This window comes from Neovison vison, chromosome 11, assembly GCF_020171115.1.
Source record: "Neovison vison isolate M4711 chromosome 11, ASM_NN_V1, whole genome shotgun sequence".
Classification (NCBI taxonomy): Eukaryota; Metazoa; Chordata; class Mammalia; order Carnivora; family Mustelidae; genus Neogale; species Neogale vison.
In genome coordinates this window covers 188,894,454-188,908,982 of record NC_058101.1, presented here as the reverse complement: position 1 = coordinate 188,908,982, position 14,529 = coordinate 188,894,454, and the positions used below count along the sequence as shown (strand labels likewise).

General features: G+C 39.1%; 1 protein-coding gene across 2 annotated transcripts in view; it reads left to right on the top strand.

Annotated features, from left to right (window-relative positions):
- The first annotated feature begins 20 nt into the window (after positions 1–20).
- Positions 21–14,529, top strand: part of VPS37A (VPS37A subunit of ESCRT-I) — a 55,482-nt gene continuing 40,973 nt past the window's right edge. Inside the window, exon 1 of one of the 2 annotated variants that reach the window (XM_044225508.1) lies at positions 21–445. In XM_044225508.1, the coding sequence (XP_044081443.1) occupies positions 321–445 (125 nt within the window). In that variant the 5' untranslated portion in view covers positions 21–320. The remainder of the gene's footprint in view (positions 446–14,529) is intronic. The other variant, XM_044225509.1, reaches the window with a different exon arrangement.

The following is a 14,529-nucleotide window of genomic DNA, read 5'->3' as shown; positions in this document are numbered from 1 at the left end:
CGGGGCACGCAGGTGACGGAAGCAAGGGTGGTGGAGCGCTTGGGGTCAGGCTGGCGCACTGGTTTGGGCATCGGGACCGCGAAGGTAGAGCTCCGCGTCCCGGGCGGCTACTTTCCTCTTTAGCTGCCCACAGTCATAGGGTTTCGCCCAGGACCCAAGGACCCCTCAACCGGGCTTGCTTAGAGAAGACGCGGCCCCCCAGCACTTGGGACGCGGGAGTCTCGGACTGCTCCTCCTGTCGCTGGGGAACCGCCGGGTTGGGCTGCTGGGAGAAGCAGGCCAGAGCCTTCTAGAGCCTCGGGCCCGGGGACCCGTGGAGGATGAGCTGGCTCTTTCCCCTGACCAAGAGCGCCTCCTCCTCCGCAGCTGGGTCCCCCGGTGGCCTCACCAGCCTCCAACAGCAGAAGCAGCGCCTCATAGAGTCCCTCCGGAATTCACACTCCAGGTGACTGGTCGCTGCCTTTCCGACCGGAGGAAAAAGTAGGGCGGGAGGGTGGGCTCCTCATTGCTACACATCGCTCCTCAGAGCTACTGCCCCACAGCTGCCTCCTTTTGACATACCTCCCTTCGTCTTGGGTCACACGCTTGCTCGTATATCCCTGACCCATGTAAAGGATTTTCCTCCGGACCTTTTCTCCCTCCTCCTTGCCTCACCATGGCTCAGGTCTCCCAATTCTGACTCGCTCATCCCTCCTGACACATCACTTTTGGCTGTAATCAGTCTTGTGGTCTGTATCCAGGATCCCTTGTTTTCCGCTGCTTCTTCACTAGCCTTTCCCTTTTCCCACCTGGTTGCCACATTAACAGAATTGTTAAAGTACTGTACTTGGCTAAAAAAGAATTGTAAAGAGTAATCTCCAGGTTTCACAGAGTGTAAAATTTGGGGGGGGGGGAGGTGAAGAAAAGGTGTTGTAACATAAAAGGAAAGAGAAGCCAAAGGTCTTAATCAGCGAATTCTTTTCGGTTGGGAATGACATAATCTTCTTAAGTCTTTAAGATTTACCCGGTTCCAACAGCCTCGTCCCAGTCTGGCATACCAGTAGTCTCTACATCTCTCACTTTATTATTCTTATTTCCAAATCCAGGAATTGCCTTATATTCATGTTAATCTCTTGTTTTCTTGTGAGTTGTTCCTTTTCAGCATGGTCTGAATGTTGCAGTTCAAATTATTTCAGCTGTTTTTACTGTAAACTTCAGCCTTTTATATTGTAAATCTTTGTGACCTCTCATGGTTTACAGAAATTAGAACTGCCTCCTTTTATGGACTTAGGCAAGTTTATTTACTTAACAGTGTCACAGCACGTCTTTGTAAAGATGCCAACATCAGTCAACACTCTTTTTTAAATAGACGTTTCATGGATTTAAAAAAAAAAAAAAACGTTTATTATGAGACAGTAAAATTAATTCCTGTTGAATGAACTATTAGGGACCATTTTATCTGTTACTTTCAATAGTTTTTCCCAAGAAAATTTCCCAAGGAAAAAAGTTACAGTGTAGAATAGTTTTAAATTAAATGTGTTGTTAGAAGAAAAATTGACTACAAAGTTAGTATGACTAAAACAAGGGCTATTGCTTATTGAACTTCAGATGTTTCTTGATTCTTTGTCTCAATTCTGCTTGTTCAGAACTTTGGAAGTATTCAACAGAGGATTGGCATGCTCTTTGTTATAAAGATGGCTTGCTTTCTGGAAAATTAAGTTCACAGAGTTCTACAAATCAGGCTTAACTCTTTTCTTCTTTTATTCAAGTCGGTCTTATTCTAGTGTCCTAACCTGTAAGAGCGACTCTTACAGTAGCTTATATTAAGATATGCTTATAAAATAAGTTGACTCATTTTGAGCAAGCATAACAAAAGTTTGTCTCCTTAGAAAATATCAGGTTAGAAGATTTTTTTTTTTAAAGATTTTATTTATTTATTTGTCAGAGACAGAGGGAGAGAGAGTGAGTGAGCACAGGCAGACAGAGAGGCAGGCAGAGGCAGAGGGAGAAGCAGGCTCCCTGCCGAGCAAGGAGCCCAATGTGAGACTGGATCCCAGAACCCCGGGATCATGACCTGAGCCAACCTACTGAGCCACCCAGGTGTACCAGAAGATTGTTTTTATTATTGTACTAGTACTAGTATAACCAAAATACTCTTTAGAACTACACCTTTGGAATTAATTGCCTTTGAGCCTGTAGTATATTCTGTTAAATATTCTCACTGCTGGTAAATTTTCATTCTTTGAGATTGGATTGGACTTTTAAAATTGTTTAAAGCCTTTTGCTACTAAGATTAGTAAATAAGGGAAGTCACTGCTCTGAAATTTCTTGTGTGTTTTTTTGGCCTCCCTAATAAGGTGACATTCTAAAATAAGAATTGCTAATCTAAGAAGTTCTGGAATTGGCTTAAGCTTTTAAGTTCTTTTATCAAAAGACTTGTAGTTTTATTTTATTGAAATATTTCACATTTATAAACTATGCTTGGATTTTTTTGGAGACAATTAGGTCGTGTACTTTCAGTTTTCACAGAATGGTACAATGCTGGAAAAAAAAGTGTCATTCAGCTATTCGTGTTAAATCTACCAATTCAACTCGGGACGCCTGGGTGGCTCAGTTGGTTAAGCAGCTGCCTTCAGCTCGGGTCATGATCCCAGCGTCCTGGGATCGAGTCCCACGTCGGGCTCCTTGCTCGGCAGGGAGCCTGCTTCTCCCTCTGCCTCTGCCTGTGCTCGCTCTCTCTTCCTCTCTCTCTCACAAATAAATAAATAAAATCTTTAAAAAAAAAATCTACCAATTCAACTCATAGCATACATTTTAAAGCTAGTTTGTAAAAATGATCTCTGTATGCAGTATATGACAGTATGTTGCTTTGATAGCCAAATTTCAATACCATAACTTATACTTAAAAAGATTGTTGTGCAGTAAGACACTGTGATTGGTGATTTTGAAGGTGCATTCTGCAAAAGTTGAAAGAAAGTGTCATGATATTTTAATGAATAATACAAAAACTTCCTAAATTATGAATATCATTATCTTGTTGCATGGGGCCCACTCCTCTAATGTTTTATATTCTGTCCCTTCAGATGTAAGGTCAGCAGCTCTTTCCTAGGAAGGAAAGGATTCACCTTCTGCCCTCCTCAGTAACCCCATTCTCTCTTATACCTTCCAACGCTCATCTTCTTTTTTAACTCCTTGTAATTCGAAAAATTCCATTGTAGGAAATAGTCTGTTTGATTCCCTTCCTCAAATGAATGTAAATGTAAACTCCTTTTCTAGTTACCTTAAGAAATCCTACCTCATCTTTAGCAGGCCTCTCCTCAAGACTAGTTGAATTTTCTGTGTATTTCCTCACGTTAATCTTACTGGTAAGGCAGGGCAAATAGGAAACTGTCATAGGTGACAAAAGTTTTAACCAAAGCATAATAACATGTTTGTCTACTGTGAAAATGGAAACTGAAAGTTATGTAGACCAGGCTCCAGTGATATATTCCACCTTCTGAGGAACAGTCGTCACAGTATTCAGTTTACCGCTAGCATTCCTGTCTTTGTGGGCAGGTGTAGAATTAGTTCTGTTGATTCTTCTTCTAAAGAAGTTCATTCTTTTTTTTTTTAAAGATTTTATTTATTTATTTGACAGATAGAGGTCACAGGTAGGCAGAGAGGCAGGCAGAGAGAGAGGAGGAAGCAGGCTCCCTGCCTCGATCCCAGGACCCCTGAGACCATGACCTGAGCCGAAGGCAGCGGCTTAACCCACTGAGCCACCCAGGCGCCCTAAAGAAGTTCATTCTGAAGGACATTTGGTTTCCCACCCAAATCCATTTTCCCTGACTTGAAAGAACACTAGTTTTTATCTGGGTTCCCAGTATGCAGGATCATATACTTCAGGGAGGCTGTGCTTAAATAGTGATTTACGCCAGTCATTCACTGCCAGTTACTGTGAAAGCAGGATTCTTTTTTTTAAAGATTTTATGTATTTATTTGACAGAGAGAAATCACAAATAGATGGAGAGGCAGGCAGAGAGAGAGGAGGAAGCAGGCTCCCTGCTGAGCAGAGAGCCCGATGTGGGACTCGATCCCAGGACCCTCAGACCATGACGTGAGCCGAAGGCAGCGGCTTAACCCACTGAGCCACCCAGGCGCCCCTGAAAGCAGGATTCTTAACCCAAGCTTGTTCGATGGGAGTTGAAGGAAAAGTCTGCCGGGGAGCTGCTCAAAACTCATTTTCTGAGTAATAGAGGTGTCTTTGAAAGGAAGTTCTTATGTTTTGGATATGGTTACATGGGACATCTGGAACTGCTTGGATCATGAAAAATCGGCTGACTACTGAATGTGGTAGAGTAGAAAGAGGGCATGTCCATTTCAATGTTGTGATACCAAATTAACCAGTTTTGGAATCTTTGATGCCTCTGAACTTAGTCCTCTTTAAGTTTGGTAACCCCTCACTGTTCAAGCCACTTTGAACCTGGGTTTTCAGTTACTTGCAATTGAAAATATCCCAAGTGATAATCACTAATCCCAATATTTAGAGATTCTTCAGAAGTGAAGCTGTTAATATTTCCCTACATTGTACTATAAACAAAAAATGCTAAAAACTGATGGTCTTAGCAGTTAACCATTTTAACTGTCCTGGCTTCTCCTCTTTTTAACAATATTTAAGTTAATTAACTTCTTGTATTTCCTTAGCTCTAAAACAGTAACCTGGAGCTGTGCTGGGAATGGTAATTAACTATGTAAACTCAGTCATACCAATAGTAATCTTTATTACCTTTTACTGAGGGGTATCAGCTCTCTCAGTAAAGGACTTCTACATTCATTTTAATAATTACATGGTAATTCTGGTGCTATTTTTATTTTATATTTAATAAGAAAATCTAATTTGGGAGTTATGTTTGTCAAAACTAATTGTTCTCTTTCACTCTATTACGATGAATAGTCTTTATGAATGGTCTTAATGAAAAAGGCTCTGGGGACGCCTGGGTAGCTCAGTTGGTTAAGCAGCTGCCTTCAGCTCAGGTCATGATCCCAGCGTCCTGGGATCGAGTCCCACATCGAGCTCCTTGCTCGGCAGGAAGCCTGCTTCTCCCTCTGCCTCTGCCTGCCATTCTGTCTGCCTGTGTTCGCTCTCTTCCCCTCTCTCTATCTGATAAATAAATAAAATCTTTAAAAAAAGAAAAAGAAAAAAGAAAAGAAAAGAAAAGAGGCTCTGAACCAGAAGTGAGGAGACACTGATGTACCATTAACTCGCAGGGCAACCTTGGATGCTCACATAACCTTAATAGGCCTTAGGACCCTTGAAGTAAAGGATTAATTGTTTGATCTCTTATTGCCCTGCCCAGCTCTGAAAGTCTGTATTGCTTCCTCAGATTCCTGGATGTGAACACTCTCTTAGAGATAAGAGACAAAATGAATTTGAGCAACATAAATGGAAGTAAACAAAAAGTATGCCCCTTAGCAGCATGACTTAGGTGAATGAAAGCTTTGTAATCAAACTGACCTGGATTCCCATTTGGCTTAACACATGATAGCGATGTGACCTTTTGGCAAGTTACTCAACTTCTCTGAGCCTCCAGTTCCTATTTGTAAAATCAGGAATTATGATTCCTATCATGAAAGAGACTGTTAATATTTATGTGATATTTATGAACATTATTATTAGAGTACCTGGCACATATTAAGCATATGACAAATTATATTCCTTCTTTCCACTGCATAGAATCAATAGGCATGGAACCTTTGCCTCTTATCCTACATGTTTCTTCTCAGCTTGTTTGTGAGTCCCTCACAAGCTCACTTACAGCTTATTTGCCTGTGGCAGGAATACTTCAGACTTGTCATTCAATAAGCAAGTCCATTTCAGATAGCTTTTCACCTGAAATGTACCTGTTGTGAAGGATTTTACATATAATACATGTAAAGAAACTAGCAGGTACTTGGTAAATAGTTATTATTGTTTCTTAAAAATAATGGTGCCAATCTACGTAGTCTTTAAGAATTGTTTTGGATACCGTTATGCATTCTGATTGCCCCATCCTTTAGCCTTCTAACTTCCTTGGAGAGTTTGCTACTGTGTCGTTGTCTTCTGTATAGCTATTACGTTTAACCCCTTGTTCACAGTTAATAAAACTTTCTCCTCTAAACTCATGGGTTTCTGAGTAAGCCTAAATTCCATAAGTTTTTGTCTGTAGATTTTATTGTTGGCTCAAAAGGACTCATACACATACTTAGTAACACAACAGATTTGTAATGAGAAGATATGTGTATGTTTTAACCTGTTCAATATTACATATTTTTAAAAATATGGATCCATAGCTGACATTTATAATTTTGAGATTTTTCATTAAAATATCCAAATTTCCAACTTTCAAAAAGAACAAGAATTTATATAGGGCAGTTTTAGGTTCACACATAATTAAGTAGCACATTTAGAGATTTCCTGTAGAACCCCTACCCCTCCAACTTTTCTTTTAAAATACAAAGATCTGGAAGATCTGACAACAGTTCTTCCACATAGCAACATTTGCTTTGAGCTGAAAAGTAGCTGCCTCATTTACTGGCAGAAATCCTGTCTCCATTTTCCTGGTTTGCAATTACTCCCTTTTGTGCTACAGCAATGGTATGTTATCTTTTGTAGGTATTTGAGATTAAAACTTCTCTGTGGAAGGAAATCACCTTAACTTGTTACAATAAAAAATCCTACAAGAAGTTGCTATGCCTATTGAAGCTGTAGAAAGCTACAAAATGTCAACACTGTGACACTATAAAGGGACATTGCACTCTTAGAGTGAACTTTAAAATTAGTATGTCAAACAGTCCCATAATTAAGTGGATCGTAATTTGATACATTAAATCATATAGTCCATTTATAACCCATGATTAAATATTACAGTTGCACAGTATATGAGATAATGTATCATATTATCATTTAAGAAAATCTTAACTGTATAGATCATAACACCTCAAGTACTCTCTTTAGTTAATTTTCCCCTTAGTAGTGTCAGTCCATACTTGCTTAAAAGAATTAACCACACAAGCAGTCATTTCTCCATTGCTAGTTTAATCCAGCCACATCTACTCTTCCGCTTATGCCCCTTAACTCCTTCCAAGCCCTATACTGTCTGTTACCTAAGCCAAAAACCTGGTCATCCTGTTTCCACTCAGTCTAGCCCTACTACCAATGGCTTCTAACTGTTTTCTCTGCCTTCAGTCTTGATTTTTTTTCCCTACATGGCCATCAGAGTAGTCTTTCTAAAATTCAAATATGACTCGTGTACTCCTTTCAGTAGTTTCTTAATTCTTGCTCAGAAAAGACCAGCCTCCTTAGCTTAATGCGTGGTTTTCACAGAAGAGGGTGATGGGACTAATGGAAGCAGTCCACAGACGGTTAAAAAACAAAATGCAGTTGAGTTAAATTTGAAGATACAGTTGTCTGTACTTAATGATTCATGAATTGGACAGCATCACATCTAGCAAGTAGAGGGGAGCTCTAAGGAGTTGTTCCAAAAGAAAGGTTTTTGTAGTAAAGAGAGTGGGACAGGGAAGTTATTAGCAAAAGTAAAGAACTGTTCCAGGTGAAGTCACTTTCCCTTGGGGGGAAGGGCAAGGAGTTTTATTGGATTACTTATCTTCCTTTGGGGATGGAGAGGAAGGGTCCGTATGACAGATTACTTCATTAGTGCTGATCAGGAATTTTCTGGAGGCAGGGTGACTTGGCATGAGAAGCTCCTTTTTGAGCCTTTGGTTTTCTTTTTAATAATTTCTCCCCTTTTGATCAGACTTTCAGCTTAACTAAGGGATGTAGTCAAAATTTAAGGCTTTAGAACTGCTCTCAGCTATGGCTCTGAAGTTCTCCCAAGTTTTTGTTGCTTCTTAGGACATCCATAGGTCATGACTTTATTGCTTAACACCTTGATATTGTAACCCAGAACTGGGTCTGCCTCTTGGTGGGCGTCAGCTAAAGTACAACCATGTCAAAGAATGGAAAAGGAGAAATTTTACTTGCAACAGGTAAGGAAAATTACTGGGAATATTTCCCAAAGCATTGTCTCTCCAAACAACAAAATTAGGGAAGTTTTCAGCTTAAGAGTGCAGACATTGGTGGAGGGACTTTTCAAAGGGGTTTCAGTACAGAATTAGGGCAAAAGTCATCGTAAGTTGAATGAGTCCAAGTCCTAGTTGACTGATGTTAAGAGAGCCAGCAAGGGTCAGCATCAGGAATTCTCTGGCTCCAGTTAGCGTGTTGTTGAGTGCTCAAGGTCGGGGGGCGGCGGGGGGGTGGTGGTGGTCGAAATTAAAACAAAACAAAACAAAATGACTTAAGAATGTACCTTAGATCAGCTTTCACTTTTGAACCAGTGCTGGAGTTTTACCATTGATTTATTGTCACTTCTATGGCTAGACTGTTTCCTGGCCTGATAGAGAATGATGCAAACTCCTAAGGTTTTATGTTCCTTTGCAATTCCCGTGGCTTCTGCAAGAAGTGCTCTTGGTCACATAGAGCCAGTTGATGAGGCATAGGCCATAAAAATAGCTGGGAACCTAAAATGACTTTTGTTGTGTCCCCAAAGCTGTGCCTCTTCTTTCTTTTGGTGGGGACTTTTAGCCATATCTGCCTATAGTGTTCACAGGTCACAGGAGTGGGTTATTCTCATCACTTTGACTCTGAGGTTCTGGTCTTGGAGATCATCTGCTTGGTAGTCAGCAGCTGCAAATACACATTTAAAGCTTTTGAAAGGATACGGTGCTTGGTAGTCAGCAGCTGCAAATACACATTTAAAGCTTTTGAAAGGATACGGTGCACTAGGGAGTTTTTTTTTATGTATATATTTTTTTCCAATTTATTTATTTTCAGAAAAACAGTATTCATTATTTTTTCACCACACCCAGTGCTCCATGCAAGCCGTGCCCTCTATAATACCCACCACCTGGTACCCCAACCTCCCACCCCCCTGCCACTTCAAACCCCTCAGATTGTTTTTCAGAGTCCATAGTCTCTCATGGTTCACCTCCCCTTCCAATTTACCCAAAAGCACATACCCTCCCCAATGTCCATAACCCTACCCCCCTTCTTCCAACCCCCCTCCCCCCAGCAACCCACAGTTTGTTTCGTGAGATTAAGAGTCACTTATGGTTTGTCTCCCTCCCTATCCCATCTTGTTTCATGGATTCTTCTCCTACCCACTTAAGCCCCCATGTTGCATCACCACTTCCTCATATCAGGGAGGTCATATGATAGTTGTCTTTCTCCGCTTGACTTATTTCGCTAAGCATGATACGCTCTAGTTCCATCCATGTTGTCGCAAATGGCAAGATTTTGTTTCTTTTGATGGCTGCATAGTATTCCATTGTGTATATATACCACATCTTTATCCATTCATCTGTTGATGGACATCTAGGTTCTTTCCATAGTTTGGCTATTGTGGACATTGCTGCTATAAACATTCGGGTGCACGTGCCCCTTTGGATCACTACGTTTGTATCTTTAGGGTAAATACCCAGTAGTGCAATTGCTGGGTCATAGGGCAGTTCTGTTTTCAACATTTTGAGGAACCTCCATGCTGTTTTCCAGAGTGGTTGCACCAGCTTGCATTCCCATCAACAGTGTAGGAGGGTTCCCCTTCACTAGGGAGATTTTTATGATAACTGTAAACAGGGTAATTCCCAGTTTTTCGAGTGCACTTTGGAGCTATTGTCCCTAAGACCCAAACCAGTCAAAGAAAGACCTTGTTGAAGGAGTCACTCAAGGCAAGTGATTTGCTCGGTGATTTTATATAATCGAGTTTCAACTACCCCAGAAGTATTAGTCCACAAGCAGACAGCAGGTGATGTTCATAGCAGATAACCTTACTCAGCTAAAAGATAATCATGAGCTATCCTATTGTCAAGAACTTTGGGGGTGGGGCGGGGAACTTTGGCCAGAGATGTAAGGGTTTCTACGGGGAAGCTATTGCTTTAACAGTGGATTCTATAATTTCAGGAATTAAGAAGTTCCTGATCATAAGCTCATTTATATGTATCCCCAGCCAGGGTGGTAGGGACCTGCCAAAAGGAGTGAACGCTGAATCATGAAAGCCTCCTGGTAGGTCCTTTCTAACTCAACAGTGTAAACTCAGGAGAGTCGGCCATTGAAATGTCTTATTTTGCTTGTGAAAAGTTAGGAGCACGGTTAGATTTTTTTCCTAGCCTGCAATAAAAGTTGACTCTAAGTTCCAGAGATTACTCCCTTAGCAGTGGCCAGGGAGATACAGATGAGGGTGTTATCTTTGCAGGCAAATACCAGAGTAAAGGTACAAAAAGGAGAAGGGTTTCATGGTTTCATGTTTAGTTAAAGTATGAAGCCTTGATTTGTTGTGTTGTAATTTTAGAAGTAGTCTACTTCAGTGTCAGCTACTTCCTTGGCAATTTGATCCAGAGGTCTCCAGCATCTTCTAGTTTGTAGCAGTGGTCTGGAGCACTTAGTAAGGATCCAACACTTAAGTGCTGTCTTCCTCTGATACTGTTTTCAGAATACTCAGTCACCAGGCCCTAGACTATAACCAGTGAATTGGGATCTGGAAAGGATTTTCTACCCTGTTGTTGATGGGCTTGAGCATGAGACATTAGACACTTGTAGTTTTTGGTCATATTAGCATGAGACACAGGATCAGCCAATAGATACTGGTCTGCCTGTGACTATCTTGTGTGGATTAAGTTTGTTCCGTTTTTTTTTTTCCAAATGGGGTAATCTGATTAGTCCACAGTATCAAAGGCAATATGTTAGGTCAGGGAGGCCCAGTAGTTTCAAGTTGGGAAATTTTAAGAATCTCATTAGTTTTCTTGACCTTGTCTGGTTGAGGGTGATAGAGATTGTGATAATTCCAAGAAGTTTGCAGACTTTTCATGAAGCTTGAAAATTTCTTCCAGAAAAGTGGGTGCCTTGATCACTGACTGGATATTGTGGAAGGTATACCCTAACCGGGAAACATTGTCTTTTTCTTTGCCACTGGGAGGACATTAGCTTTGCAACAGGGGAAGGCCTCAGTCCATTCGGAAAACGCAGTAACAAGAACATATTGATAACCCACACTAAGAGACAGTTTAATGCAGCCCAGCGGCAGGTGTTCGAAGGGTCCAGAGAGAGGAGATCTGAGGCCTCTTGGTACAAAATTATTTTTCCAGGATTATGGTCCTGACAGGTAGAAATCTCGCCATCAGTGTTAGTTCATCATTTTAGTCATCTTAAGTGCACTATGGTAAGTGAAGGAATACAAAAACCGAAAAATGGGATTTGTCTGGAAGTTGGAAATTACAAATCAGCCATCTTTGGTTTCCCATAGCCCCAACTGTTCATTTGTCTTACAGCCATTGCTGACTCATCTTAATTTCTCTGATTCAAGAGCGGACTTTAGTTACAAGGACATTAGGATGGCAGAAATCTGACAATGAGGGGCCAGTTTTTGTAGAAGTGAAATGAACTTTATGCACATATGCCACAATCTTACAAATACAATATGAAGAAGACATAGTATTATTTCTTACTTGATGATGCTTCCTATGTCATTTAATACATCAGATAAGTCTAATTAGTTGAACAGGGTTTTTTGGAATGTTCCAGGGACACTTTTGGAAGCACTCCAAAATTTCTTACCGGTCAAAAAGACTTCATTTAGAATTTGGTTTTGGGAACTTTGTCAAAAATATCCCCCCCAAAATAAATAAATAAATAAAGTTTTTAAAGTTTGCTTAAATATAGATCACAGATCATTATGAAACTTAGTATTTAAAAGGTAAAGATACTTTAACAATCTATTATCAAAAGCAGATCCAAAGTCCCCAAAAGAGCCTTTGACATTTTAACAGAGAAAATAAAATTCTACTTTTGTACCAACTTGTTTTTGGTATTAAAACTTACTCATTTTAATCTTAGTCCTGACCTTTCTGAAGATACCTTTTTCACAAACTTTAAAAGTTCATTTTTGTTTTTCATGTTCAGATTTTGTCCTCTTCTTTTTCTTTAAACAATTACAGCTTCACTTTAGGACAAAGTTACCATTTTTTCCTTCAATGAGAAAATGCATCTCCATTCCTTATTCCTTCTCATACCAAAAACACTTTCTTCATATTACATTTTACTTTCTTCATATACAAAGATGTTTCCTTTGTTTGTAGGAGTTGTAATAACATTCATTAGAATTCTTAGCCCTTAGAAATCTTCATTTCTAGTGAAAACTAAGAAGTAACAAATGAGATGATGAAATGATGAATGAAAAATGCTTACCAGCATTTTTTAGATTGGCAAATTATGAATACACTTCATAATTTCTAGAAATATATGCTTTTTTCAGTTTTCCAGTGTGGAATTAGCATACCTAAATATCTTTTAGTTTCTTTGTAATAAACCAAAAGTAAATAAGCCTATGTTCAATAACAGTATTTTACCTTACTTGGAAATAATCTGAATATTCAATACATTTACATTATTTAAATATTTTATTTTTCATATTACTGTAATTATTTGAGAGAGTATGAGAGAGCACAAGGTTGGGGGGGGGGTCAGAGGAAGAAGCAGGCTCCCCGCCATACCAAGAGCATGATGTGAGGCTGTGGGATCATGGCCTGAGCTGAAGGCACTGAGCTACTCAGGCGCCCACATTTCCATCATTTAATTTAATTTAGCAAGACTCCTAAATTTTCAAGCAAAAGAGATTTGGAAACTTTTTTAAGCACCCATATTCCATAAAGTATAATTGCTAAAAAGCTTATCTGTAAATTTCTATATCCCACTTACATCTAAATCATTTTCCCAAACAATCATGTTTAGATTACTTACAAAACTTTATGAAACATTAGACAAAATCAGCCATGATTCTAAGGTATTTTTGCTGACAAATTATAACTGATGTAATTAAATCAGGTAGAGTGAAATTTATCTCCATTATATTCAATATTGATAACTCTAGAGACAAACCTGCTTTAATTAAACCAATGAATTTAAACTAGCTTTAATTTACTAGAAGATTATCCCAGTACTTGAAAAACATGTGGGTGTTTTTGTTATATTTCTGAGAATTTAATTTGTATAAGCAGTTAATTTTCCTTAAGCCAATTTAATAGATCTTTAAGCCAACTAAATTTACAAATTAATTTTAAGAACACCATCTGGTGGTAGAACATACTATACATTTATTATATATAGAAAGAGGCTCATGTAAACATACAGATGCTGAGACAGATCCCATAGCTTATAGCTTTAAATTGCTGTCATGAATTAGGTATGAAAACACAAAACTCACTAGTTATAAAAGAAAATACATCTAAGTTTTTCCATATTGTTTTTTAATTTTAGGGCTAAGTTTTAATGTAATATGAAAGTCTGAACTCATACTTAAAAAAATTTTTTTAGTGTAGTTGACACACACTGTTATATTAGTTTCAAGTCTACAACGTGATGATTCAGCTTTCTGTACCTTATGCTCATTATAAGTGAAACTAACCATTTCTTGCCATATAACACTTATTACAGTATCATTGACAGTATTTCCTATGTTGTGCCTTTTATTCCCATGACTTAGTCATTCGGTAACTGAAAGCCTGAATCTCCCACTCCCCTTCATGTATTTTATGCATACCCCTACCCTCCTTCCATCTGGCAGCTGGTTCTGTTTTTTGTATCTTTATTCATTTGTTTTTTTAGATTTACATATGAGTGAAATCATATGTCATTTATTTTTTTCAATTTGATTTACTTCATTTATCATAATACCTTCTTGGTCCATCCATGTTGTCTCAAATGGCAAGAGCTAATCCTTTTTATGGGTGAGTAATATTCCATCGCATATGGTACCATATCTTATCCATCCATCTATCGATGGACACCTAGGTTGCTTCCATAGCTTGGCTACTGTAAATGAGGTGCATGTATCTTTTCAAATTAGTTTTTTGTTTTCTTTGGATAAATACCTAGTCTTGGAATTACTGGATCAAATAGGATTCCTATTTTTACTTTTTTGAGGAACTTCCACACTGTTTTCCACAGTGATTGTATCAGTTTACGTTCCCACTAATAGTGCATGAGGGTTCCTTTTTCTCCATATCCTCACCAGTACTTGTTATTTCTTGTCTTTTTGATTTTCTACATTCTGACATATCTAAGGTGATAACATATTTACAAAACAGATGTAGCTGTTTTTAATTCCTCAAAGAATTAAGTTGCCACCTAAATGATATCAAAGGACACTCACACCTATCCACCTATGTGTTTTCGCCCATCTGGGTACATTTAGCTTAGGGGAGAAGTCTCAAAAAAAGAAAAAAAAAATTATTTTCAGGCTCTGACTATCAGCTTCTAAATTTGGCCATATTCCTTTCTTCTTTCCTTCCTTCCTTCCTTCCTCCCTTTCCTTCTTTTTTTCTTTTTAGGATTTCATTTATTTGAGAGAGAGACAGTATGAGAGAGAAAAGAGTGAGCAGCAGTGAGGGGCGAGGAGGAAAGAGGGAGAGGGAGAAGCAGACTCCCCGCTTAGCAGGGACCCCAGTGTGGGGCTTGACCCCAGGACCCTGGGAACGTGACCTGAG